The sequence below is a fragment of the Anomalospiza imberbis genome, chromosome 2 (assembly GCF_031753505.1).
Source record: "Anomalospiza imberbis isolate Cuckoo-Finch-1a 21T00152 chromosome 2, ASM3175350v1, whole genome shotgun sequence".
Taxonomy (NCBI): domain Eukaryota; kingdom Metazoa; phylum Chordata; class Aves; order Passeriformes; family Viduidae; genus Anomalospiza; species Anomalospiza imberbis.
In genome coordinates, this window is record NC_089682.1 from 6430306 (window position 1) to 6457112 (window position 26807).

General features: G+C 40.9%; 1 protein-coding gene and 1 long non-coding RNA gene across 3 annotated transcripts in view; both read left to right on the forward strand.

Annotated features, from left to right (window-relative positions):
- Positions 1-407: 407 nt before the first annotated feature.
- Positions 408-7889, forward strand: LOC137467428 (uncharacterized protein FLJ37310-like). The gene is made up of 2 exons (XM_068178932.1): positions 408-461; positions 7425-7889. The coding sequence occupies exons 1-2, from the start codon at positions 408-410 to the stop codon at positions 7887-7889; spliced, it is 519 nt and encodes a 172-aa protein (XP_068035033.1).
- A 192-nt stretch (positions 7890-8081) lies between these two features.
- The window catches only part of LOC137468213 (uncharacterized), a 36333-nt gene continuing 17607 nt past the window's right edge, over positions 8082-26807 (forward strand). The window contains exons 1-3 of one of the 2 annotated variants that reach the window (XR_010995801.1): positions 8082-8198; positions 9690-9795; positions 25838-26537. This is a non-coding gene — a long non-coding RNA (uncharacterized lncRNA). Of the gene's footprint in view, positions 8199-9689; positions 9796-25837; positions 26538-26807 lie in introns of those variants that run through there. The other variant, XR_010995802.1, reaches the window with a different exon arrangement.

Here is a 26807-nt window from a genome sequence, read left to right on the forward strand (position 1 = left end):
TAGTAAAACCGAAGCAAATTGGTCAATGAGTATTCGATTCCTTTATTTAAATGCCTACAGAGAAACAGGTAAACAAAAATATATTTGACAGTGAGTATGTCCAGTGGAAGCATTTCCTTGTATTTTACTTTATAGTGGCTAAACATTAAGTCAAGCCTTTAAGTTGAATTTAATGTATTAAAGCAATAACAATCAAGGCACAAGGCATTTCCAGGGAATTAATGACTGACTGGGAGAGTTGATGGGCCAATGTGAAGCTGAGGGCCATTAACCTTGGCTAGTCATTAATTTCCCTGAAAATTCCCTGTGCTGAAGTTGCTAGTGCTTTTCATAATCTTCTTATCTGCTAAGTGTAAATAGAAACATTTTCTCTCATGTCCAAGAAATTTTTAAAAATAATCCATAGGATGGAGCTAAGCAGCAGTGTGGCTCCAGATGTCCCTTCCGAACCCAGCCACTCCGTGAGTCTGGGAAAACCAGAGAGTTTCGACAACAGAAAAGATTCTTTCAGGAAATTCTTATGAGGAAATGCTGAATTTCCAACATTTTCTAAAGGCCCTGCATGGCAGCAGGCTCATGACATCGGATCCTGAACTGTCTCATGGAGTATAAAACCAAAAAGGGCGGTTGTGATCCTTTATTCTGATTAAATTAAGTTCCTCTGTACATATCCCTTACCAGGTCATCTTTGTGCATTATTAGTTGTTATTAATAAAGTTCACTGCAGTAATAGCACAGGGGCTTTGGGGAATGGCTTCCTTTTGTGTCAAGGGAACAGAACAGACCCCCAGACATTCCCATGCCATCCACAATCTCACTTCTCCTTCACTGCTTGGGACAATAAATAGATGATCCACAGCAACTCTGAGGAACAGAAATGGTGATGGCATTCGTTGTCTGGCTTTTATTTTTTCCCTTGATGGTATTGATTTAACCTTTAAGAAAATTAATCTCAGGAGAGGGACAGAGCCTGAAGATTTTATTTTTAAGACTTGCAATTTGCAAGAGCAATTGCAAGTTCTTGCTCTTCCTGTTTTGGTTTTGTTTTGTTTCTTTTCAGTTTTTTTTTTTTTTTTTGTGCTTTGTTTGGGGTTTTTTTTTTTTTTTTTTTTTGTGGGAGCTTTTTTGAGTTTGTTTGTTTGGGGTTTTTTTTGCTGGCTTTTTTTTTTTTTTTTTTTTTTGTGGATTCATTTTCTTATGCAATGAAAAGGTTATTAGTTAGTGCCTCCTAACTTTGCCAGCCTGCTTTGAGGAATCATTCATTCATCTTATAATTGGCAATAAAATGTTCCATCTCACACTGTAGCATGCTTAAAAATCAGTCATTGCTAACAACAAATGAAAACTCAGCATGTGGAAGTGTTGAAAAAAGATGCTGAACCATGTGTAGGGAATTTTATTCATCCTGATATTTTTGTGCACCTGTGAAGTAAATTGGGGCATATGAGCCCATGATTAAATGTAGGTAGGAAAGTAACTCCAACCCTGTATTAGACCTAGGGAAGAAATTACTCACATGAAGAATAACCTCTGTTTTAGGAGATTTGCGATACACCCCTTCAGCATGGAGAAGTAAAGAAAAAAAATCCATGACTGGCAAAGGGCCACTCCTCTTAAATCTGAAGTCCAGCTTCTGTTTAGGTAGCATTGCTATACAATTTTCCATAGCTCTGTCAATTTTCTTCACGGATGCAGCTCTCAAAGTAATCAGGGAATTGGAATGCAACCCTGGCTCAACCTGATCAGAAGCATAACAGGAGATATCACTTCCCTCTGTGCCTTGTCCTGACTGTGAATAGGAGAAAGGAAGTCTAAAGAGGATCCTAAACCAAAGGTACTTAATTCAGCAGACTCTGGGGAAACTGTGACCCAAGTGACAATCTGAACTTCGTGGCTGACTCTTCCTTCTTGAATGGGCTACATTAAAACTTAAAACCCAGTAAATGAGGTTGAATTGACAGAGGGGAAAAGACAATTCAGATATATACTGTGTTGCCTCAAACAGTGGCAAATTACCCAGTAGGAAACTATAGAAAGCCGTATCAGTGCCTTTTATTTTTGGCAAAACTGTTTACACTACCTGAAACAATTGCCAGTGAGGAGACTGTATTTCATCATTTGAAATGCAGCCCCAGCTGCAAGAGTTCTATTAGATTGTCTAGCTCAATGTTTTATATTTATTCTTATAATTTAGGAGCATCAGATACTCATATATTGAAAGGTGTCTCTTCAGTAAGTGTTTAGTACTCACACAAGTGATAACACTGCATTGGAGTTAACTCAATTTCACAACCTGTGAGTTCGGAGTATTATCATGGAAAGGTCTTGGAGTTTATTTACATCAAATTGACCCATAATTAAGTTTGGCACTTGCATATATAAAATTTGTGATTTCTCTAGTGCTTTCTCCCAAGATGTTCTACAATTCTTCCTTAGGCAGTCAGTCATCTGATTATCTTATTCATTGCTGTTATAAACCCCTCACTTAAGAAATGTATATATTGCATGGGTAGTTAAGAGACAGAGCCCTTACAAATAAATATTAAGAATATATTCTGAAGAGATCCAAACTACTGGAAAAGGAACAGTCCACATGTTGCAGCGTTATGAGCTGAAATGACTGTAGAGAGCAGAAAAAGGGGCACTGGAACTTTTCCTCCTGTGCAGCTGTGTAGTGGTTGAAGAAGTGTAATCAGGCAGAAAGAGAAGTTTGCAGTGAATTGCAGTTACTCTGCTAGTTGAGGTGTTAAGGCTGGATTGGACTTGATGATCTTGAATGTCTCTCCCAACCCAGTGATTGTGTGTGATTCTCTGTGATTCTGTCTGACTCATTAGCGTGGCAGCTATTTGGTTAACCAGTTAAGAAATTATATTGATTTACACAGCAGTTCTTAGAAATGCATGTCAGTTTTATTGCAAATGCTTTTAATAACCAGTGGTGTCTCTAAATAGGTTTGGTCCAGGGAAATGGTTGCGTTAGAAAACAGATTAATGAATGGCTTCAATAGTTGATGTAGACAAAAAGGGATAAATTTCCCAGGGAGTTATGTGGTCATGGACATCTAATTTGTAGGCCCATATTAGCTACAATCCATTTAAAAGCAGATAAAAATTTGTAATGATTTCCCAGTCTGTTGGAACAGAGCTCTTCTATTTTAGAAAAATACAGGGGTTTTTTAAACCTGTATTGGAATCTAAATGTAAACTGTATTGCTTTTTGGCCTCTTCTTGAAGAGGGTTTCAGCAAACCAATGTATTCTTTAGGGGAAAGAAGAATAAAAAAGGGGGAAAAAGGGACAAGACCTACTGAAATCCATTTGGAGAAGAACATAGTAAGGGTTTGGGCAGACCTGTGGTGAAGACCATCCTAAGAAATAAGACAGATTCTACTAAATGTGTTTAGTTAACAAGCAGCACTGATCATGAACCTGTTACAGAGATGGCAAGGGAAATACTTTGAAGCACAGTAGATGAAGTAGGAGACTTTCATTAAATGATTGTGTTTCCATGGAATTGACACTCAAGCCTTACTTTGCTCGAGCTAGATGGTTGCTGGCATTATCATATTCATTGAGTAGAGACCAGAAATAGTTGGTAACGAATAAATTGATGTGAAGGAAAAATCTCATTTTCTTGTCCTGATGGTTGGAGATTTTGTAACTCCAAAACAAGGAGTTTGGAATGATTGTAATACCATCCAATTGAAACAGCCTATTACCTTAAAATGCTGTCCAGGTTTTGTTAACATTTTATCACTGAACATAACTCTCAGCTATTCTTTTCCAAAGAAGGAGAAAAAGGCTCTTGATAGTCCTATTATTAGAAGGATGATAATTTAACAGGGGAGGAAAGATGTAACATGAGGAAATTGGTTGTTGTTATAGGCAACTGTTATTCATTCCCAATGATTTCAGCTAAAGCAGATTCTTTGAGGGAGAACTTGTTCTAGGGGAGCTGATCAGCTGCCTCCTGGATTTTCTGGCTTGGCTGGAGAGAGAGCCTTTGTAGTTCTGTTTGCTTAGATGTAATGTGCAAGATTATAACATTTCCTTACCCTTGCAGAGGTCTGGCCACACATCTCCCACTACCACCATGAGCAATTCCTTCCCACTGCCAGCTCATTTCCTTTGCTCTTCTGAATCCCATGTCAGGGCATTTAATCTCCTCTCCAACTCTGAAGTTCTCTGGTGTAAATTTCAGTGCTCACTGGCTAATGAGTGTCTCTAAGCAGATGTTAAAATTAAATTAATAGTTTTAACTAGAACTGTTTTTTTACTCCATAGCTCTGCATGTTTTTGTCTCTGATGTCCATTGGGGAATGTTGCAGAGCTTTGACAGGAGTTGAAGATATTAAAATACCCTCATTGCTCCATGCTGATGTTCAGTGTACATAGCAAATTGAGGCAAGAGGACTCCCTGAAATTAGGATAACTTTCCAGCTGCTTGCACTACATTTTGCGCAGTTCATAAGGACTGTTTAACACACATTTCTCATTAGCACAATATTCTTGTATGCTAAATGTTTTATAGGGTATTTTTTTTTGCTGCTATTACAGGCAATGGATGGTTTTCCTATAAGAAAATTGGTTCTTGATAGATGGGCTTATGAAACGGTTTTAACTCCTTACTACTACTCAGAAACATCATGTGCTATCCTCTGTCTTTGATTGTTTGCGTTCATCTGTGAACATCAAAGAGCCCACACTCTTATTCTTCCTCAACCAGCTGTTGGCTTTATTATGCCAAATTCTGGTTTCCTTATAGTAGACTGAAGTCATTCTTTTGATTATAAATGGATCAAAATTTGCTTAATCACCTCACTGATTAATCAAATTTTGCTTAATCACCTCACTGACTCTTAGAAGGGATTGTGCATGTAGAGAACAATCTATATTTTCCCCAAAGTAGTTTCTATAAACTCCCTTGACACAAAGTGAAAGATCTCTGTGCCCAACTATTCAGATTTCCCTATACAATAAACAAGGGAGTAGTCCAGCCTGGAAAGCTTTAAGATTATGACCTGCATGTTCTTAGAGCTGTAAGCACACTTGGTAGCAACTGAAACAAGGAGCTAGACCAGAAAAATACTGGAGTAGAAGAGCTTTCCCCTGATCTGGTCTCAGATGGACAGGGCAGGACATGGTGTGGCAGATTAGACCTGCAGACACAGGAGGGTTCTTAGTAAGTTCTGGTGGAAGGAAAGGGAGAGATGATTTATCAGCACATAAAATAAATGGATGGTGCATTGAGATGTATCAGTAGGAGTACTGAGTCACGGCTCATCATCTGGAAAACTGGAAATTTTCAGTACTACAGCAACGCATTAGTTGATGTATATATTTTGGGAATGAGGGGACAGTGATAAGTAATGCTTTCTGGAGCATATTATAAGAGAACTGGGTGTTATCTTCTGGATGTTTCCATCCTATAAGTTCTCCTGTCAGATTTGGGAGAACAATATTTCACTTGGCTTTCAGTTTGTCTCTGAATCATTGTTACAATGGAATTTATTCTTCCAAGCCATAATTGCTGAAGAAAAAACAGCAGAGCTGTTTGGGAGGTGGGTGGTATAGAGGAGAGGAGGTGAAAGAAAGGGTCTGTGCATGACTGATCTAATTTTCTTCATCTCACACACTCAAGGCAAGTATGATAGTGTCTGATTAATAGTCATTATTAAGTGACCAAATGCTTATTTTCTTGGTTTGAAAATAAGAAAATAAGAATTGAGAGAGCGTTTCTCCTGTGATGGGCTAGATTTAGCAGCAGTGTTGTGTAAGACCTGAAAGGAACAATGACTTCTTTTGCAGAGGGAACAGTCTGCACTGGCCATGCTTCAGCGAAAAAGACAAGAACTTGCTACTAGCATTTAATACATTTGTAACAGTTATAGGAAAGACACCTGTTGACGAAACATTATGGAAAATGAATTCTGCACTGGAGGCATATCAATGTGGTTTCTATTGCTGAGGTAGTGTTTGAAGAGACACGGTCCTTGAAGACACGGGCATGCCTTACTGTAGATAAATATGGAATTTAATATGATATTAATCAGTTGGTAAATCTTAGTATATTGATAGTTGCATTTAATTGAAATTTAGGTGAGGAGGTAAACCTGAAAAACTTAACAATTTTGTCTCATGTACCATAAGCTCAAAAGAAAGAGGATAAACATACAGTCTAGAGATAAAATAAAATCTACAGTGTATTAGCTGTAAAAGCTTGTTCTGTATGTTTAACAAATGCCTTTTTAAGCAGAGCTATGGCACAACCATTTTAAATATTCACACTGTTTTCTAAATTATTGCACCAGTGTGCCACTAGGTTGTTAGGTTTTGAAGGGAAAGACCAGGAGTGTTTTCTTGGATGGGGTAGATTAAAAAAAACAATTTCTACATGCCTGTATCAATTCTTATCTTCATCTTTATTGGATTAATTTATACTTTTTTTTAGTGTAAGCTTTGTTTGATTTTGATATTTTCACATTTGGAGTGGCTGCAGATATGATTAGATAAAATTGCTGTTTATTAATCTAGTGGAATTAAATTGTACAAACTTTTCTCAGATGAGTACCTGTCTATGTTGCTATCAAAGTATGTGTGTTATATTAGCTACTTTTACAGATTTCTGGTTTACTACTCATTAACTATTCAGGTAGTCTGGCGTCTCATTTATGAGATGTAAGAAGAGGAACTGAAAATAGCCTTAATTCTGCAGAAGGCTAGATGAAGAAAAGTTATTTTATTTTTGTAGCTTACTTCTTAATATGTCTAGACTACAGGGTAATATCACAGTTTGTAACATGACTGTATGGATTTCTGGCTTACCTTGAAAAGGTTTGGTCCCCAAATATTAGGGTTAGAATAAAATACTTGGGAAAGGTAAAGGTTGTCTTAAACAAAGTGGAATCTATTGCTGTGGGAAGAATGAATGTAGTATATTTTTATTACACAAATTTGAAAATGGTATCAGTTGGTGTGACGCTGCATCAATGCACTCAACTCCTCCCAACGCTCCTCTACTGGGTTGTGTTCGGGCACACTTCTAATGCCAGCTTCACCCATTTGAACAAAAAGATACAAACTCAAGAATTTAAATACATCATATGTTTCCAAGATGCAAATACACCAGGCAAAGGACAGAGAATGAGAGAAGTGTTCATAAGGATGAGCTGTTCTTCCACCAGCGCGAGAGCTCAGACAGCATGTGCACAACCTCAAGTTGAGCTGCAGTTTTAGTTACAACCCAGACATTTTCCTAACACTTTTCTGTATTTACCTGCTGCTTTTCTCGAATTTTTAAAGCATCGCAACTCAAATTTTTAAGAGCCTACCACCTCCCTCTAGGTTATCTCTTAACGCCAGCTGTCAAAGACCCATCAACAACTGGGCTTCCAGCACGTTCCTGAACACGTATATTATTTGTAGCGGCCGAGACTCCTCGTTTGTTTGGGCGGCAGAGCGGGGAGGCACTCGGAGCTCCTCCAGCGCCTGGAAAACGCCTCCCCGCCGCGGGGGCGGCGAACATCCCGGAGCTCGGGGGCTGCGGGCACAGGTGGGACGCGGCCCCGCTGTAGCGGCGCGGCCACCGCGGGAGCGTCACCGCCACCTCCTCCCTTCCTCCGCAGAGCCCCAGCCCGAGCCCGAGCCCGCGGGCGGCTCCGGCGAGAGCCGCAGAGCCCCGCGCTGGCGGAGGCCGCTGCGGTGAGCGGGGCCGGAGCGGGGGCGGCTCCGGCGGGGCCGGGGCGCGCACAGGTGGGTGGCGGGCGGTGCGAGCGCGGCGGCGGGGGCGGGGGCGGACCGGCCGTGCGCAGGCGGCGGCGCGGATGCCGAGCCCCCCGCGCGGCGGCGGCGGCGGCGGCGGCGGCGGCGGGAGCCCCGGCCCCGCGATAAAAAGGGAAGGGGCCGGAGGTGCGCGCTGCGGGTCCGCCCGGGCGCCGTGCGGCGGAACGTGCCTGGAGGGGATAGAGGCAGGCTGAGCCGGCGGGGGAGCGGGAGGCTGTGCCCAGCGATGAGCCGCCTCCCTCGCTCACTCGCTCGCTCCCGCCCGCCCTCCCGCAGGAATCCCGGGCGGCGCGGCGGCACCCGGGACGCGCGGCTCCCCTGGGCTGCGCGGCGGCCGCGGCTCGGAGCGAGCGGGGGAGCCGCGCTGGCGAGGAGGAGCCGCCGCCTCATCCTGCGGCACCGGCCCGGCCAGCGCAGGTGGGTGGGCAGCGCCCGCTCCCCGCCGCGGCTGTGGCGGCGACCCCTTGTCCCGGCGGAGCCACCGGCGCCCGTGTGCGGCTGGGGCGGGGGGCGGCTCGGGGGGCGCGGGTGCGAGCGGTCCGTGGGGCTGGGGCATTCCCGGGGGTGCCGGGGAGGCGGCGGCGGGGACCGCGGGCAGCGGGGCGGTGCCCGGCGCACCTGAGCGGCCGCAGCCGGGCTGGGATGGTGGCCGGGTCCCGGGGGGCTCCCGCGGCCGGCGGAGCCTCTCCCGTCCGGGAGTGGCCGGCGCTGGTGGGAAGGCGAGACGGTTACCTGGACGTGTGCGTCGGGACGTGGCGCCTCGCCGGCGCTTGGGAATTTTATTTCTTTATTATATCATTCTCGTTTTTTTTTTTTTTTTTTTTTTTTTTTCCTAAGACCAACTTGTTCTTGGAAATCGCGCTTGATTTCGGTTTCTATTCTATTCAGTGTGAGGTTTCTGGTGGCGGCTGCGGGTGTCGCCGCCGTAGGGCAGCGCAGGGTGCGGGTGCCCGGAGCCTCCCGTGGTGCGGGGACACGAGTTTGTTTCTGCCCGCTCCTGACTCCGGAGCGTTTTCCCAGGGGGACGCGGAGTGGGAGCATTCGGGCGCCCGCTTCCAGGGATGGTGAGCAGTTCTTAGCTGGAAGAAAGGAGAAGGCATGTGCGTGCAAAAGCCAGGTTTCCCCCCGGAGCTTGTACTCCGAAACTTCGCTATTCGGTGAAACCCGTTTTCTGAACACCAGGAAGCTTTGGTTTTTCTAGGAAGGCATGAATTTTCTGTTTTTTTCACATTTTCAGGGAAGGATTAACGTGAGAGCTCCTGGTATACTGTGTTTAGGTCTTATTTTGTTGTAAATTGTTAATTTGGCAGGATCGGTGGCATATTGCTCAAAATGCAGTAAGCCTGGAATAAATGGAATGGTTTTCATTGCATAAAAAAGTTCAAGATCACTGCTAATTCTATGAGATAATCTTTCAATTACTGGCAATTTTTATTTGCATACATTTCCTTATAACCTATAAAAGGTAACTAAACAGAGCACGGATATTATGTTTCTGTAAAACTATGTTCATTTTTTCAGATGGAAGAACAAATCCAATTTTTTTTTTGTATTTACCAAGTAATTAGGCACACATGTTTTTAGAGCTGCCACTTCAGAAGTCATCTTGCTCTGTCAAGGTTATGATGTGTCCACCAAGCAACGAGGATAAAATAAAAATCTGCAAAGATTCTGGGAGTTTTAAATGTCCTCTTGGTTTAAAATGAATTGGGATTGTTTGGTGGTAATTCTTTTTTCTTCAAATGTATTAAAGAGAAAAATGTGAATAACTTGGTTTGAATATTGAAATGCACCTTTTACAAAAGGGGACGCTTCAGAGTGTTTGTCTAGAAAAACAAGTGAGCTGAAACATTGTGCTAATAGGATTTGCAGCATAAAATATTGCTAATTTCTCTTGTGTGACTACAGGTGGCAGTGTAGAAGCCAAGAACAAAAATTGGCAGAAATTGTGTTCTGTGTACAAGAATATGAAGAGTGTACTCATGACTAAGCACAGGAACCTGGAAAACCACAGGTATGTGAAGTGATTCATGCAGCTGCTATGGTGCTCCTGGTATTTACTGTATTCTGATATTCCTGGCTCAATAAGTATTTTTGGACCAATTATCACTTAATGTGTTCACAGTAAGAGCCTAATCAAAATGTCATGGAAAAATCTATATTCGACTACTAAAAGGAGCAAAAATACTTTGAAGTCACTGTGGAAGGAGAGGTGGGATTTTCCTACTTCTTATGGTTTATTGTAACTATTGAGAATTGGAACACTAAGTAGCCTGAAGTTGGGGATTTTTTATCCCTTTAAATAAATAGATTTTATATTGGTAAACCTAGCAGCAGTTACAGGCCTGGATATCCTTGAAAAGGAGAAAATTTAGCTGAAAGAGACAAGTTTGCATGTCTGGATGTTTTAGGTATCTTATCAGTAAAGTTTTTTAATGAGCACTGAAGGATTGAAAGTGTGAGGAAAATTGCAGAATTGAGAAGATGTAATTAAGAATTACATGTAATTTCAAATAAGTGTCCAGTGGACTTATATATACCTTGTTAAGGGTTAAATCTTATAAAATTCAAAAAAAGACAACACTGTTTTCAATTAAGAAATAAAAGTAAAAATAAGCAGTATGTAATAAGAGCTCAAGATTAGGTCTCCTGTTTCAAAGCACAGGGGAATACTCGATTATTTTAATAATTATTTGGTCATTAATTAGCAACATTAGAGTTAGGCAAAGCTTTTCCTGCATGTTTACCTTGGTGTGCACAGCCTGTGGAATTTAGTCCATGGACCTGCATTCCTGGATTCCTGGGAAGCCATGGAGGATGTGACAAGCTCAAAGCTGGGGCTTGAGGATTTTTTAGAACTGATGAGTGGGAAGTTATCCTGGTAAGAAGCGTCAAAGTGGAATTATCACTGTGATCATGGATATATTTATAGTCTTGCACTTCCTTTTCTGGTCTAGGAGAGCAGTTTGTCTAAACCTTTCAGCTGCTCCTGAGAGAATGTGGTTCTACTGCAAATTCCCATGGATGACCAAGTCACCATGTGTCAGCCCCTCTGCAGGAACTGGCCTTGGGCATGGCTTGAGCTATGCCCAGTTGCAAAGGAAGCTGCAGAGAGAACGGTTTATTTTGCTGTTAAAATGGGCTAAGACTGTGCACCCCATAGGTACAACCAACCAGCTGTCACCACTAAACTGTTAAACTATAGTCACTTGGCATCTTGAGATTATGGAATCCAAGTAGAAATGATTAATTATTTCCACCCAGTGCTTAAAGTACCTGCCAGGAAACCATAGTTCAGGTTTGGCTTTGTGGGCACTCAAGCCCTGAAATTGTAAGGTCTCTGTAGAAAAGCTGAGTCTCTGTTGAGGAATAGTAAGACCCTGGTCGCTGGCTTTGGGTACATCATAATGCTTTCAAAATGCTGTGTGCCTTGTGCAAAGCTTTCAGAGTTCTTCGATTACAAATGAAAAGGTGGCTAAATCTAGGTGTTCAGGCTGGTGTGCAGAAGAGAGCTCTTCTAAGCATCTGGCTGTCAAGTTTTTCTTGTCAGCTGTTACTTCTGAGTGAGCATCAGCACTAAGTTCCATATAGGCCAGTAGTTCTTTTATTATTATATGTTATTGAGCAACAGGGTTTAAATATCCATCGAAAACGCACATTACTATCCCTGATAAAGACAGATGAACTGTTTATGTAGTACAGGTCAGCATATGCTTATGGATTTGTTGAACATTGTTGAGTTCATTAGCTTGTGCTAACACATTTAGAAGAGAAAATGAAAATGTTATTTGTAATTGGCACAAAATTTTAATGGGGTCTTCCATTACATCAAGTGCTGAAAATATTTAAAAAAATGGCAACTAAGCAGTGTGATGCTCAAGAGTTCAATTTACAGACACTTCTCCATGCTAATTATGAAGTATTGACATAAATGAATGAAATCACTTGTTAAAGCGCCTTTTTCAGTGTATAGCAGTTATGTGTTCACAAGATGATTCATACATTCAGCAATTTGTGATGAATTTCCCTGCCATTACAGGAGATTACTAAGTATCTGATGTATTTGCACTACAGTGGGTTACTTTAAATTAGATTTGATGGTGGAAAGGGAACTAGAACCATTTTCTATCAACTGAAAAATCAGGCCTGTTTTTGTGAAACAGTATTGAATTTTTCTGTACAGTATGGCACAATTTACCCCTTACAATAAAATGCAAATGTTTGAGCATCTTGCCTATAAATACAGCAGTGACAGTGTGCGTGTGGAAGCTCTCAAGACTTCTTTTGTGTCGAAAGCTGTGTACATCAGAGCCAACAAAATGCAGCAGACTTGATGTAATTGAAAGTAGAATTCATAGTAAGAAATCTAAATTTGGAATCTAAATGCGTGAGGTCCTACTTTGAATCAGCAAGTCTTGGTTATGTAGAATAATCTTTGATTTGGTGAAGGGTGTGTTTGTTAGTACAGCTCCCCTCAACCATGCAGAAGAGGCTGCATCTTAAAAAACAGTTCTGTGCTTCTGTTTTGGACTAAAAGTTGTGGCTGGTTATGTGTTCTGTTGTCTTAGGGAAGCAGAGTTTAAGGGCTTGCACAATCAGTCCTTTCATGCTATCATAAAGTGGCTGTGATCTGTTAGATTATAAAGCATGATTGCCCAGCAGTTATGGGAAGTGTCTGTTAATGATACCAGAGTGTTACACACGAAAAATTAAACTTTCTTACTCCTCCTTACTTTCATAGGATTGTCTTGAAAATGATTTGTGGGAACCTGGAGAATGGCTTAAAGATGCTGAATGGAAGGTAGAGAAGTTATTAACATTTCACAAAATAAATAAATACTTTACACTTTCACAAGCACCAACCAGTCCAGTTTTAAAGATGGATTTTTAGGAAACCACTAGAATGGTTTTAGGTTTTTAGAAAACCAATGTCTTCCAGGAGGATGAGGACAGTCTGAACCAAAGTCTCTGGAGAGAAAGACACAAAATGAAAATTTCAATGGAATACAATGAGAATAAGCCTAAAACACAACAAGTGTGTCTGAGGCCATTTAGCCTAGACCCTTTGGCTTCTCAGGCTTTAGGTTGATATCAGATCTCCAGTTAGAAAAAAAAAATAAAAACAAGCCTTTACTTGCCCTCAACAGTATAAATGCAGCTGTTAAACCAAAGGGATAGTTATGATACTGCAAGATGCTCATTGCAGATTAATGCAACTGAACTCTTGTGACAGTCATAACATGCGAAGTGTAAGGAAAATACTCTCAATCAGCAAATGTGTAAAGCAAACCTCCAGGCAGGTATTCCCACCTCTCTCTCCAGGGAGGCTGCCACTGGGGTTCCATGAGAAGCTGTAATCCAGTGGGACATCAATCCTTCCAAGGAGAAATGACCCTGAAATTGCGTCCAAAAAATCTCATCCTGTAGATGAGACCTTGCTGTCAGGTGATGGCCAAGTATCCTTTTGCTCTAAGAATTCCATTGCATGGTGCTGGCTCCAGGTGATGGAGAGACATCTCCTGCTGTGGAGTGTAACCAGTGCTGGAAGGGAGCATTTGGAAGCCTTCCAAGCACGTGCCAAAGTGGCTTACAGCAAAAGGGGTCTAGGCTGTCTTCTCATGGTGGAGAAGTACTGGAGACATGAAGACTACCAAAAGAGTGCTGGAAGCAACACATGAGTTGCTGGATAAAAGGTGAAGAATAAAGAGCTGTGCAGCATCAGTCTGCAGTGTAATCCCAATGTTCTGCATGAGGGCAAGCAGGAAAGACACACAGGTCAAGGTGACACTGGCTGTGGCTGAAGTATGTGGGGCAGAAGTTGATGAAGGTCATCTAGAGAACAGTCAGGGACTGCTGGAAAAGTTAGGTCCTATTTAGACAAGGAGCACTGAAGGACAGACCAAAATGGAAGTGTTTCTCTGCAAATGTTGGAAGACTGGAATTTAAAATGGAGGGATTGATGGATTAGTTCTGCAGTGAGTTATTGACAGTCCTCATCTGCCATAGAGAAGGTATCAAGCAGGACACTGATTAGGGTTCCTGCTAAGAGGAACTGTCAGGAGAATAAAATGCTCGCAGCCACTGTGGAGAGACTCAGGAAAAAATGCCCATTTCCTAAAAACTGCTTCTCTGACTCTTTAAAAAGGTTTTGAGGGATATTTAGCATGGTTGAGCAAGATGTAGGGAACAGAAAGATACTCAGTAAAAACATGTTCAAAAATTTTAAAAGGGTGAAATTCATGCAAAATAAACATGAAATATACAGTAAAACAAGTTAAAGCCTGATATGTGATTTGTAGAAGGCAAAGAAACTTGTCATGAGTTCTTTCAAAACTATCAGAAATGGGATGGCCAGTGGTCCAATAGATAACTAAAATCTAAAAGAGCTCGAAGCATATTGCACCTGTAGCCAAAGGCATATGAGAGAGCAGTGCTCACAGTAGCAGGGAAGCTGAGGGCGCCAAAGGTGATGCCAGATTTTAAAAAGGCTTCCAGAAAGCCTGTGGGAAAGAACAGAACACATTTGACTGGCATTCATACCAGCCAGTTTTCTGGTAAATACCACGGAGAAGAAAGCTAAAGCATTCATGGACAGTTCGATGTACCAGGAAAGAGTCAGAACAGTCTCACAGGTCTGGTGGAGTTCTTTGAAGGCACTGTTGAGGTTGTGAGTAAGTGTGATTTAGCTGATGCAGTAAACTGGGGTTTCAGGGAGTCTTGTGAGAGCAACTCACCAAAGATGCTGAGCAAAATGAAACTGCTCTGACATAAGAGGATTTTTTTTTTATCCTAGACTGATGGCCAAAAGATGAATAAATGTCCTGTTTAACAGAAGGGATGGATAGACTTACTCATGGATCTGTGCTAAGATTAACACCAGTATGCATTGGTGACCTGGAAGGGAGAGTGCAGAATGATTCTAAGTTAATGAGAGTAGCATAAATGAAAACCAATTATGAAGAGCCCAAGAGGGATCTTGTGATGCTTAGTAACTGGGGTTGAAGCTTGCTGCTGGTGCTATGAAGTAATGCATGTGGAGGAGAACAATCCTGCCATTGTTGAGATTATTAGCATGGAAGGAAGCAATGTGGAGAGTTTATCATGACAAATCCAAGCATTGATCAAGTGTTTGGGATTGGTGGGAAAAATGGCTCACAGAGCAGAGTCGGCTATGCCAGTTTGTAAACTGCCTGTGCTTTTATCTTGACCTCAGGGTGCTGTTCTGAGACCTGGATTTAAAGGAAGAATGAGGGGGGAAAAAGGGGGAGATAACAGAACTAGAAATGGGTGGCAGTGATGATAAAGAGCAATTAAGCAGATTGAGAACCTTCAGCCTGGCAAAGAAGCAGCTAAAGATGAAAATTATAAAAATCTATATAGGAGTGTAATGGAAAAAAAAAAAAAGAACAGGGAATGTTAATGTTCATTAAGTGTCTCTTGTAGAACAAGACCCAGAGGGGATCAAATAAAATTATCAAGTGATAGATTCAGAACAAGTAAGAGGTGGTATTTTTTTCATAGTGTGTAGTTTAGCTGTGAGCCACTGCACATACTGCAGGATTATCTGGGTATGGACTGTCAGTGCAAAAGCATCAACTCTTGCTTAGAAGAACACAGAGCCCAGTCCCTGAAGGCTGCAGAGGGATCCCAAAGTCCATCTCTGCATAGGATTTTTCTTGTCCTGGTGCTCTTGCCAGACCTCTGCTCTCTAAAGACACAATATAAGGATGGGTCTATCTTTGGCCTGATTGAATGTGGTTATTAATATGTAAAATGAAGAAAAATTGCAATCCTGTACAGAAAATGCTGACCAAATGCCACTCCAAATACATAATAGAAATACTGGTGAGAAAAACATGTTGAGAAGGACAGATTTATTTTTTTTTCTTGGGCCTGGTAATTTCCCAAAGCAAAAAAAGTTCAATTTTCTTTGAGGAATGTCCCAGTCTTTACTATACCACATTTTAGTGCTGTGGTTTAGTTGATATGGTGATGACTGGCCAAAGGTTGGACTCTGATCTTGGAGGTCTTTTTCAGCCTTTATGATTGTGTGATATGTGGAGTTTAATGCCCATATGCAAGGGAGTTAAGATTCTTTGTTTTGAAGTATCAGCATTCAGCTGTACATCTGTCCTTGTTCAAAGTTGGACACTTGTTATCCCTTGCAGTTTATCTTCAGATGGACTGAATTTAAAACCTATATGTAAAAATAAACTGGAGAATTTTGGTTCAGGATAAAATGCTTATCGATACGATAAAATGAAAAATACAGGTCTTGAACACGGAAGATGAAATCTCTTTTCCTATAGAAATTGTGAGGTTACACCTAGGCTTGTTCCTTATCCAAATGTAGAAGGACTAAAGCTCTGTTAGACTTGAACTGAATAAGAGCTTGGAGAGAATAGCTTGTTCAGAATAAATAACAACTTGACCATTAGACATGAGAATGGCACTTAAATATTAAAAGTATTTAGAAGTTATGAAACCAGGATTGTGTGGCCTTCCAACCCAGTAATAAATGAAATCAAAGAAGAGTCTCCCAGTGGTAGATCTTGGTGTGAACACAACAGAATCAGCACAAACGCCGTGCTGCACCCTACAAGGAGTCACAGGAGTGGACGGTGCAGGGAAAACAAAGGTTAATCCTGCCCAGGAATGTTTGTCTCCTTGGGTTCCTGGGCTTGGAACAATAATTCAGCTTCCCCAGTGGGTGACGAGGAGCACCCCAAGCTGGTTTCTGCTCTGAATTATCTGCTGGAGGAGGTTTTGTCTGTCCACACTGGCTACAGACTGACAAGGGAAACAAAGCAGTCTGGGCTCCCTAAGTCAGAGCTGGCCTTTGAATGTACCCATTCTATATGTTACTGTCAGATCTGATTTTTCTAGAGCTTTTTGTAGGTCACTTTTTTTCCCCAGTGGTACTAAGATAAAAATACATGAAAAGACAGTACCAGCTAAACCCATTTTTAAGAGTTTCATGGGGAAGTGTCTGTTTCCTACTAAAGTTCAGATTGTCCCACAAAGTTTTCCATAGTTGCCTATTAAGCTGAGAGCCATATTAAAACATGAGACTAAAATATTCTTCTTGTTTAATGAAAAAAAAGTAAAATCAGAGATTTTACTGAAATAAAATGAAGAATCGTACAAAAAGATTATATGGAGTTTTTGTGAATTACAAAATTAAGGCAGTAGAGCTTATTTGAAAGAAAAGGTTAATTATTTACCACCTAAGACACTCATCTCTCTCAAGAATGGGAGAAGAATCAGTCCTGTCATTAGCTCAGTTATTTTGATGATTCCTTTGAATGGTCTTCAGTTTCCCCATTTGTTCAACAATAGCAAAACAGGCTTCTTAGAGTAATTGCTTGATTTTATTTTTCTATCCTGAAATGTTATACTAAAGGAAAGAAAAAGTATAGGAAAAAATCTTGGTTTTCTCTTTATCCACTAATTAATATAGTGAGGTAATGAAGCTGAACCACTGGCAGTCAGACACTAAAGGAGATTTGGGTCAGCACAGGACAACAGCAAGGTTTGATTGTTCCCTAAAAAGAATTTCTTACCAGGCACTGTGGAACTGAACTTTACTAGTAACATAGAGGGTTAGGCTTTCATATCTATTTAAAATCATGCTTTAAACTGTAGTGTGTGGTCTTAAGTGGTTAAGAGGGTGCACCAGCCATAGCATATTTCCCAAGCAATTATTTATTCCAGTGTTATCTTAGAAAGTGGACACTGCTGTATGTTTTTTTCTTTTTAATTGAGTGGAATCAGTTATTTGGAAACTATTTAAGTTATATTTTTCTAATACAAGATCCTCTGAGAAAACAGGTTGTTTATTTCAGTATTATAAAGCTTGTGCCTGCATACCTTTTTTTTAAATTTTCCTTTTTATCATCAACTACACTTGTATTTTTCTTTTTCTGGGGGGAGGATGTCAAGCACTATAATTATTCTCTGATGCCTTACAAATAGTTGATTGTACTTGTTAGTTTTTATCTGGATGGTTCTTAGTGTTCCTGATAATTGAGGAGGTTGTGCACTATATAATGAAAATAATAATAATTCCAAAGTCAAAATGAAAGTCACATGCTGCCTTTGATTCAGATTTTGGTTGTATGAAGTCTCTGTTGCTCACAAAGAAAGTTGTAAACTTTTATGAAACCTTTGATACAATGGAAGCCAGGGCCCAAAGCAAACCAGAAATCTGCTTATCAGGTCTCTCCTGAGCCCAGTGGCGAGGCACAGACGCACTTCTAACATCACCTCCCACAGCCTTGCATCCTGCTGGCTCCTGAGAATGCACAGAAATTCCAGGTCCTCTAATTTCAGACCCTGAAACCATTGCCAATTTGCTTTTTCAACTTTTAGATATGCCTTCTTTTCTTGTTTTGTTTTTTCTGTTTGTTTTTTCTTTGCTTCACAGCAGTTTTGCCTTTAATCATCAAATTTATAGGTGTTTTTTAAATTTTGATCCATCTTGGTGCTTCCTGACACATGTAAACATAATCTCTGTGGTTGCTTTACCCCATGCACAAATAATTTCTAATTGGAATGAATATTTAACAGCATATCAAACACATAGACATAACACTGCTATCTCCATTGACCCAGATTGGGTTATTTTATGAAGTTTAAAGAAGTATTTGTTTTGTTTGTTCAGTCAGAGCAAGCTGGCCTACCCTAAGGGATGGTGTGCTCTGTGGCAAATGCCTTGAGAGGGTTATTCAATTTAATATATTTTTCCTTGCCAGATAAACATTCAAATGATCATTTACAGAGACCAGCCAAGAACTGACAACATTTTAAACTCTGTTTTGTCAAATGATTTCCCATGCAAGCATTTGCCTGTTAAATTTTTCAGTCTGTAAAGGTGAAAGGTTTTGTTGACCGTGGTAAAGATGCTTTTGAGCAGGGGGGTCCTGTTGGATGGTTTGTGGCATTTCAAGGAACTGCAGCATCCAGATACAACAGCTGCTCTGGGGCAATGTCTCCTCATCCTTCTTCATCAACCCTAATTTTCTTAATTTTAACTCCCAAAGAAAAGGAAGGCCAGGGGGACCTTAATGCTTTCTGAAAGGGAGGTTGTAGCCAGGTGGGGTTGGTCTCTTCTCCCAGGTAGCAGTGACAAGAGGGAATGGCCTCAAGTTGCACAGGGGAGGTTTAGAATGGATATTAGAAAAAAAATGTCATGCAAGAGTGGTCAGACACTGGAACAGGCTGCCCAGGGAAGAGATGGAGTTACTGTCCCTGCAGATATTTAAGACACAGGGGACATCTTTGAGTGGTGGATTGGCAGTGCTGGTTTAATGATTGTACTTGATAGCCTTAAAGGTTTTTCCAGCCTAAACAATTCTATGATTCTATTAATTTCTTGCAAAAATATCTTGTGAATCTTTTATTTAACAAAGTCTGTGAAAAGAAACATTTTCCCCCACCTTGCTCCTCTGTAAACAGACCTAGAAATCTCAGCCTGAAATAGAATTGCTTTGTATTTCTGAGGCTGGGGAATGGAGGAGAGTGGAAGTAGCACTTGTAATGACTTTTGAGACCTTTAGGAGATAGCAGTCCTTCCAAGAAGTCTGCTGTAGCTCCTTTGATTCAGCAAAACCTAGAAAACTCATAAGAATTTGAAGCCAGGTGGATTACTTAATTAAATAGATTGCTGATTTACGACTGGCTCAACAATTACTTTAGGTTTTATTTCATTTTAATGATTCAAGATAGAGAAAAGTTTTGTCCCACAGAAATTTTCTTGTGTTTTATGTCTCATTAATTAATATATCTTGGAACACAGTGAGGAGGTGATCAAACCTATGGATTATATAAACCTGGGGAGATAGAAAATTCTTAGGTAGTTAGAATTAAATAAAACTTATCTGTGGGGTTTCAGGGGAGTAGTCTGTTGTAAAAAATGAAGTTTTAGAAAAATATGTAGCTGTTCTAAAAAGCACAGACATTAAGTAACTTAGTGAGCAGTGGTACTCAGGCAAGAATTTTGTAATTAGCAGCAAGAGTTGAAGTTGTTCAGTGGAAAAGAGGAATGTGTGCCTAGATTTCATGTCCATCAGGCTCTTTACATTTAATGCAGTCAGAGGTTAGGACAAAAATGTATCAAAAGGTTTAGGGAATAAAGAACCAAACAACAAGGCCAGGCAAACGATGCAATGGCTGAATAACTAAACAGGTCTTATTTAAAAAGTGCATTTAAAAATAATTTTGGCAAATGTCTTGTTACACGATTCTGGTTTTACATCTGAATTTTGACTGCTACTTGCTTGCTGAAGACTATTTTCCTATTATTCCTCAGTGCTCATGTGTTCAAAATAAGTTCATCTAATTTCCACATTTGAACTGGGGAATATTTTATTCTGAAAATGTTATAGATCTTCAACCCTTACATTTGGTATTTTATGCAGAAGTGTGTCTGAAGATAAAAAGTTTCATCTCTTGGACCAAATGTTTCTGAAATAGCACAGGACTTTCCTTGAGTGGCAGCTGTGTGTTTTCTTGGTTATACGGGGAAAGAAATACTTCTGCCTTCTTGTTAAAGTTCGTAGATGGTTTTGTTGCCTGCTCTAATTGTCTCGTATGTCTCCATGCTGTTTTAGTCTAAGACCCTTATGAAGAAGCTTCTCTCATTTTACAAGCTGATTGCAGTTACCTTTTAGTCACTTGGGTTTTCCACCAGCTCTGCTGGTAAAGACATGTGGCCAGCATGGCACCTTGAAGATCTAGCACATTTTTCTCTCCCAAGGCAGTCACTTTACTGTGATTTTTTCCTCTAATTTTTTTTTTTTTTTTACACTGAATGTTAATCTCTCTCAAGCTGGTTTCACTGAAATGTTCTTCATTATCACCCTTTTCCTCCCACTCTGATAAATCCATTTTATGCTCCTGCTTTGTCAGGCAAGGCTTTCCCTCCCTCTGCCCCTCTTTTAGGCAGCATTTTCTCCTGCTGGAGTGTTAGCTTAAGGACATTTGCTTTGATGACTTTGGTGGGGCATTCACAAAGGCTGTCCTTAGTCTAGAGGGAGCACTGACTGTGTTTCCTCCCTGGCTAGTGGAAAATGATTGGGGTTTCCAGGGCCATTCTGAGTTTCCAAGTTGGGTTTTTTTTCCTGATTTGCCCTCCAGAGAAGGCCACTGACCCCTCCAGCTGCAGCAGGGCTACATTTGATGGTCAGTGGTGAGGAGCTGGATCTCCCTGCCCAAGGGAGCTCAGTGTATCTGGAAAGGAAAAATAAGATGACTGATTGGGAATTACACCTTTTTGTTATGTTATAGGGTCTGGGTTGGCTTAAACTGTGCACACTTGATACAAAATGTACCCTACAAGTGTTTCAGTGCTTGTGTTTCCACTTTTAGTGGCTGTTGCAAAGTGCAGAATCCAAACAGCTTAGCTGGAATTTTCTCAGGGTGCCTCTCATTTAGTTGAGCTGTGAATATTTGGTGGCTGGTATTATTTGCTTCATAAGATGGTCATTCATTTTCATCACAATTCTGTAGAACTTGTCCTGTTCTGCCATGAATAAAACTGTGCTTTTTATCTCATCCGTGTTTAAGAGATTTTTGAGGCTGACACATGGTTAAAATATGATGTGGTGCTTTTACAAAGTTGTCACTAATGAACGAATTAGAACTCAAGAATTTCAGTTCTTGTAGTATGTCCCTCTGTTCTTGTTCTGGAAAAAAAAAAAAATGAGACTTCTCTGGAGACAGAGCTGGCTTTGAGACCTTGGAGGCCTTATTCCTCATCCCTTTGGGTGGTTCCAGACTGTGTTAAATCCAAAGTTAATGTTTACTACTGAGGATGTCCATGATGCTTCACAATGCATGGATTTTGGGACCTTTAGAAGTAAAGGGCCACTCTGGTCTTGGGCAGCTTTTTGTAGAATAAGAAAGTCACTAGACAACAGACAAAGTCTTTGCTGTGTATTCTTTTGCTTTCTCTTAATTAATTATTTTCTCTTTCCCATCCTATTCACTGTCGAATCTCACTCAGAAAGTTTGCCTCAAAGGCATAACTGTATTTTAAAGCTAAATTCCAAACTCAAATTTGTAATATTTACTTGTACCTCAGGTAATTCAAATTGAAACCCATTGATGAAATGTGAATGATTGATTAACTTAATTGCATTTCTCAGTTTTTAATGTAATGGGTTTAATATTTGCACTTCTTGACCTTGCACTTCCTTTACATATTTTTTTTTGCTACAGTCCTAAATGTATTTTCATTTTCTTTTTCTTTATATTTTCATTTTCTACAACTACTGGGAGGGGATTGAGGGTGACAAAAGGATGTGAAGATGTGCAAAGAGCCATGGCCTTGTGAGATATAGACTGAAATTGTTTATTTGATGTTAATAAATTACTTAATGCTATACCTAAAATCTACATTTGGAAGGAGAATATGGGGAATTCCTTTAAAAAGTGGCACAAAAGCAGGAAAGAAAGTTAGCAGTCAGTGATTAATTGCTTTATTGCAAAAGGGGAGCTTTTTGTATCTCCTCTTGGTTTGAAATGAGTTGCTGTATGTCGAGAAGACTGGCAGAAGGCTTTCCTGTCTTACTAAGTTGTGACATCAGGAAATAACTAAATTTACCACGGGGAGTTTACCTAACTAACCACAGCCTTTTACTGATATGTTAACTTTGTCCGTACATACAAATTTTGAAATAAAAATGCCAGTATTTGGTGTGTCACTGATGGGAAGTAAAAGGCAATATTTTGGTCATAATTAGTAGGAGGCAAGACTGACATTCGCATGAATTTTCCTCAATTAGAGAATGAGCAGAAAATATTTCATAGAAATTAAATTATTTCTTAAAATTTCTGTCAAGCTGACTTGGCATTTTTAAATGCTTGTGCTTTCCCCACTCGTAATGCTTAGTGTCTGAAAGTGGTTTTATTTAAATAAGAAACACATTATTTGTTTAAAGCATTAAATATTTTCTTTAGATTTCAGTCTTCAGCTGTAGCACAGCCCTCAGAATTTTGTTTTCAAGGCCAGAAAGATCCTCATGCTGTCTTTTAAAACATCCTGCATGCCAAAGGAGACAGAAATACATTCTGCAATGATTCTGCCGTGTTCAGTGTCTTGCAAAAACTTAAGGGGATGACAGAGAATCCATCACTTAGCCTGGTACTCTGTTCAAACATTTTATCCTTGCTGATAATTCATATAGACTTAAATCCTTAAGTCTCACTTGAAGACACTTTGGTTTTATCCCTTAAATCACCTGGGGCTTCTTCTATTTCTTCTCCACTTTTGTTTAGCACCTTCTGCATACAGTTCCAATGTCTGTGCATTCTAGTATTGATCTCGCCATGCAGAGAAAGAACAAGATTGGTGAGCTTGCATCTGTTGGGTGTCTGAGGATGGCCCTAATCCTTTTCCACAGCACTGCCTGCCAGGCACGTGTTGAGTGATATGTTCAGTGATCCTGCACCTCCAGGATCAGTCCAGGCTGTGGTCCCAGGTTTCAGACATGCACCAACTTTGTGTGCTCTCCGAGGAGTATGGCCTTGCATTAGCCTTAGAATTTGCCTTCCCTATGTGTAATTGTTGTCTGCAGATGGGATTTTGGGGAAATACCAGGCCTAACTGGAGATAAATCTGCTTATATAGGCTGTCTGAGTCTTGTAACACTACTGTAGACCTGATTCTATTGTTTCAGTCTTAAGAGTAAGAAAACAGTCCTAAATTGTGTCTTCTGTATCTCCTTGCATTTTGTAATTATTTGAAAATGAGTCATGTACATATATGCTGGCTTATCATTATGCTTTGCAATTCAGTCAAACTGTACTTTCCTCTTACATAGGGAAAAACTAGAAAAATTTTACTTTTTTTTTTCAACAAACTCTAAGACCTCTTGGGAACTCCCCTGTTTCCAGCTTGCCCTTCTGCAATCTGTTTCTGCCTTTCTGACAAGTTAGGTTTTACTTTCTTGGCATATCTTTCTGAAACCTGTGTCTGGTAGTTTGTAGCTAAAGACAGGCAGACTAAACCAGGCTTTCCAAAGCTGCTCCTTTTATATAAATAGTCTAGTGTGACCCTCTGACTCAGTGTCATGGATGGTGGCAGTGGCAGGTAAATAGGTCCTGGGGACTCTTAACTGTGCAATGTCCCTAAACTTGTAGCAGAGCTGCCTGAGAAATTTGGGAGGGGAGAAGCAAGCAGCATTTCTTTCCTGACAATGAAGTGAAATGTTGGCTTTTCCATGAATAAAGTTGGAACTATTGGTCTGTTTTGGGCAATTGACAAGTGAAGATCATCACAGAGCTGTTTGGCTGCCTTCACATGAGCTTTTTTGTCCATTTATGTGTTTCAATAATGGTCATCTTTTCCAGCCACCAAGAATTCCTGGTATGTGGTGGTTCCCTGTTACAAGGTGAGCTACCAGGAAAAGCACTGTAAAGCTTCAGCCTGAATACTTGTTTCAAAACATACTCTCTATTCCTGTCCCATATAAACTAGACTTGGGCTGCTCAGCTGCTGAAATCCATATGTGGTCTTACCCAAAAGCTTCTTCAGTGCAGACCCTGGACATGGAATTATCACCCTGTTAACTGCTGCTGTTTTCCCTGCAGCCCCTCTGCTGTCACTCTCTGTATTTCTCCTCTGGAAACACTGTGGCTGCACATGGGTTGTCACCACCAGCATAATTCAGTTTGTGTGGGTCCCTTCCTTATCTAACTTGTTGCTGGGGGATAACTGAGGCTGCTTATGAGTGGAGTGAATTATCCAGGCAGTAATTACCCATTCCTGAACATTGAATTCCCATCCCAGAGGGCAGGTGAGGGTTCAGACTGTGTAAGTTCAGAAAGTCTAAAGCTTTGAGAAAGCATCCAGGATTTGCACTGGCTGTGTTTTGCTTGTGGGAATTTGTGCTCCTGGGGTGTGCAGAGCCCTCAGTGCAAATGAAGGGTGCTGCACATCTCACAAGATCTACATGAGGCTGAAAAAGGAGCTACAACCTTGTGGTGTTTGGCATCTTTTTGGGCGTGCAGATTTGAGGGGCTGGAGTTTTTGCTCCTCAGCTGGTCCAGTTTGTGAGGTCACCATGAATGCTGGTTCTTGGCAACTGGAGAATTGAGTTATAGTGAGAAAACCCTGACTCCCTTCTCTGCCCCCTGTGACATCAAGTTGCCTACCCCTGTAAACCATTTTTTGGGTGGGTGGGGGAATTCAGAACCCCCACACCAGCATTTGTGCTTTGTTTTCACCCTTTGGAGAAAGGCAGCAGAGTGGCCAAGCAAGGAATTGGTCTTTTCATTGGGAGCTGGAGAGGCACAAGGACCAATGGCCAGCAGAGCATCGTGCAGGGATGTTCAGGTGAGACAGCCCAGAGTGACACTAAAGGTAACTTGATGTAGCTGGGGACCACAGCAGTTCTGTCATGGTGTGCTGGGTGTCGTGGGCAAAAGAAAAGGAGAAATTACCTTTCCCAGCAGCTGAAGGATGTGTAGGTTACCCAGCTGAAGAAAAATTGAATTTCTAGAGGAGAGGGTAATGGAAAAAGATAAGACACAGCAGAGTGAGTGTACATGAACAACTCCTACAGTGTGAAATTGACTTTGAAATAAAATATATGTCCTTTGAGTTAAGTTACTTTGAGTTTCTGGGACTTAAGTCCCAAAACTTTTAGAACTCAAAACTAAAAATGGAGTGGGAGTTGAAAGGTCCAACGTGGTTGTGACTAATGTGAGGTCCATGTAGAGAAAATTAAGGTCTCTGAAGGCAGAAAAACAGCTGCAGAGAGTTGAATGTGTTGCTTCAGGTATCATTCACTAGAATAGACTTTAAATAATGAGCATGTTGATGTTTTTTTGGCAAAATGAAGAGCTTGTTTTGGAGCTGTTTAAATTCGTGGCGGGTGGGAGGGAATAATACCATTGTAAACGTCATGAAAGCAGGGGAACAATGTAGATCTGAACTCTTATTCCCAATGGGTTTTTTCTTTTTTGTGTTCCCTGGTACATGCTAAAAATATTTTCAATATCTCAACATCTGCATTGTTATGAAATATGGCACATCTTTGTTTTGTTTTCAGCTGTGTCATTCTTCCATTACATTTTGTTCCATATGCTCTCTTCAGTTGGGATGTGAAGTCATTTTCTTTAGACAGCTTTAGGCCTAATTGCCTTGACTCCAGAGCTGTACTGTGCACCACTTGGAAGAAGTTATTTCTTTTGTTCTGCCTCAAAACAAACCCCAGGCTGTATGTTGGGGGATATGGATTGTGAAAATGTCTTCTGATGGCAGAGGGGGCAGAAAGTAGGGTAAAAAGAAGGCAGTTATGCCTCTTTAGAGGTAGAAAAACATGAGGCTGAAGAAGGACTGGGTGTACCCATGTATTTGGGATACTTCTGTGTATTAGCACATCTTACCTCAAGTGCAGCCTCACGTCCCATTCATTTGATTCAGTTGGAGGATGGGATAGAGGGATAAGGCAGACCAAGCCTCCAAAGCTCCAAGCAGCAGAGGAAGATGGTGAATGAAGGTGGGAAGCAGTTCTGATTCATGTGCAATAGAAGCTGCAAAACAGGCAAGAAACAGGGCCAGACTTGCTGCGAGCACAGGAAAAAGAAATATTAAGTGAGACTGCTAATGAGAGCAAGGTGGCAGAAGATGAGGGGCAGCCATGGGAAGCTTGGATGCTGCTGCTCCCCAGAACACTGCCTGAAACACAAGATTTCTGGGTTCTGCTTCCTCTCCTAGCCTGGGGCACTGCAAAATAAGATAGACCCTGGTTTTGGCTTCTTGGTTGACTCAAGCAACAGCACTGGGTGTTAATGCTGTCACCCTGTCTCTCAGGTGTGCAACTGTCAACAAACTGACCCAAAAGAAAAAAAAAAAAAAAGGAGTTTGCCTGGTTTGATTACTTTTTTCTCTCCCCTAAGTTTGAGGAAACTTTGCATGCACACCATGCTCTTTTAAAAACTTGCTAAGGTGACAAAACCTGGCCACCAGAACTGGGAAATGCTGAAATCAAAGTTGCACGTGTTACTTTAATTCTGTTT

Bases quoted from the DNA above. Each gene is read 5' to 3' on its own strand.
- LOC137467428 (XM_068178932.1), top strand. From the start codon at position 408: ATGGAGCTAAGCAGCAGTGTGGCTCCAGATGTCCCTTCCGAACCCAGC. The intron at 462-7,424 runs GTGAGTCTGGGA...TATTATTTGTAG, and splicing joins CTTCCGAACCCAGCCACTCC to CGGCCGAGACTCCTCGTTTG.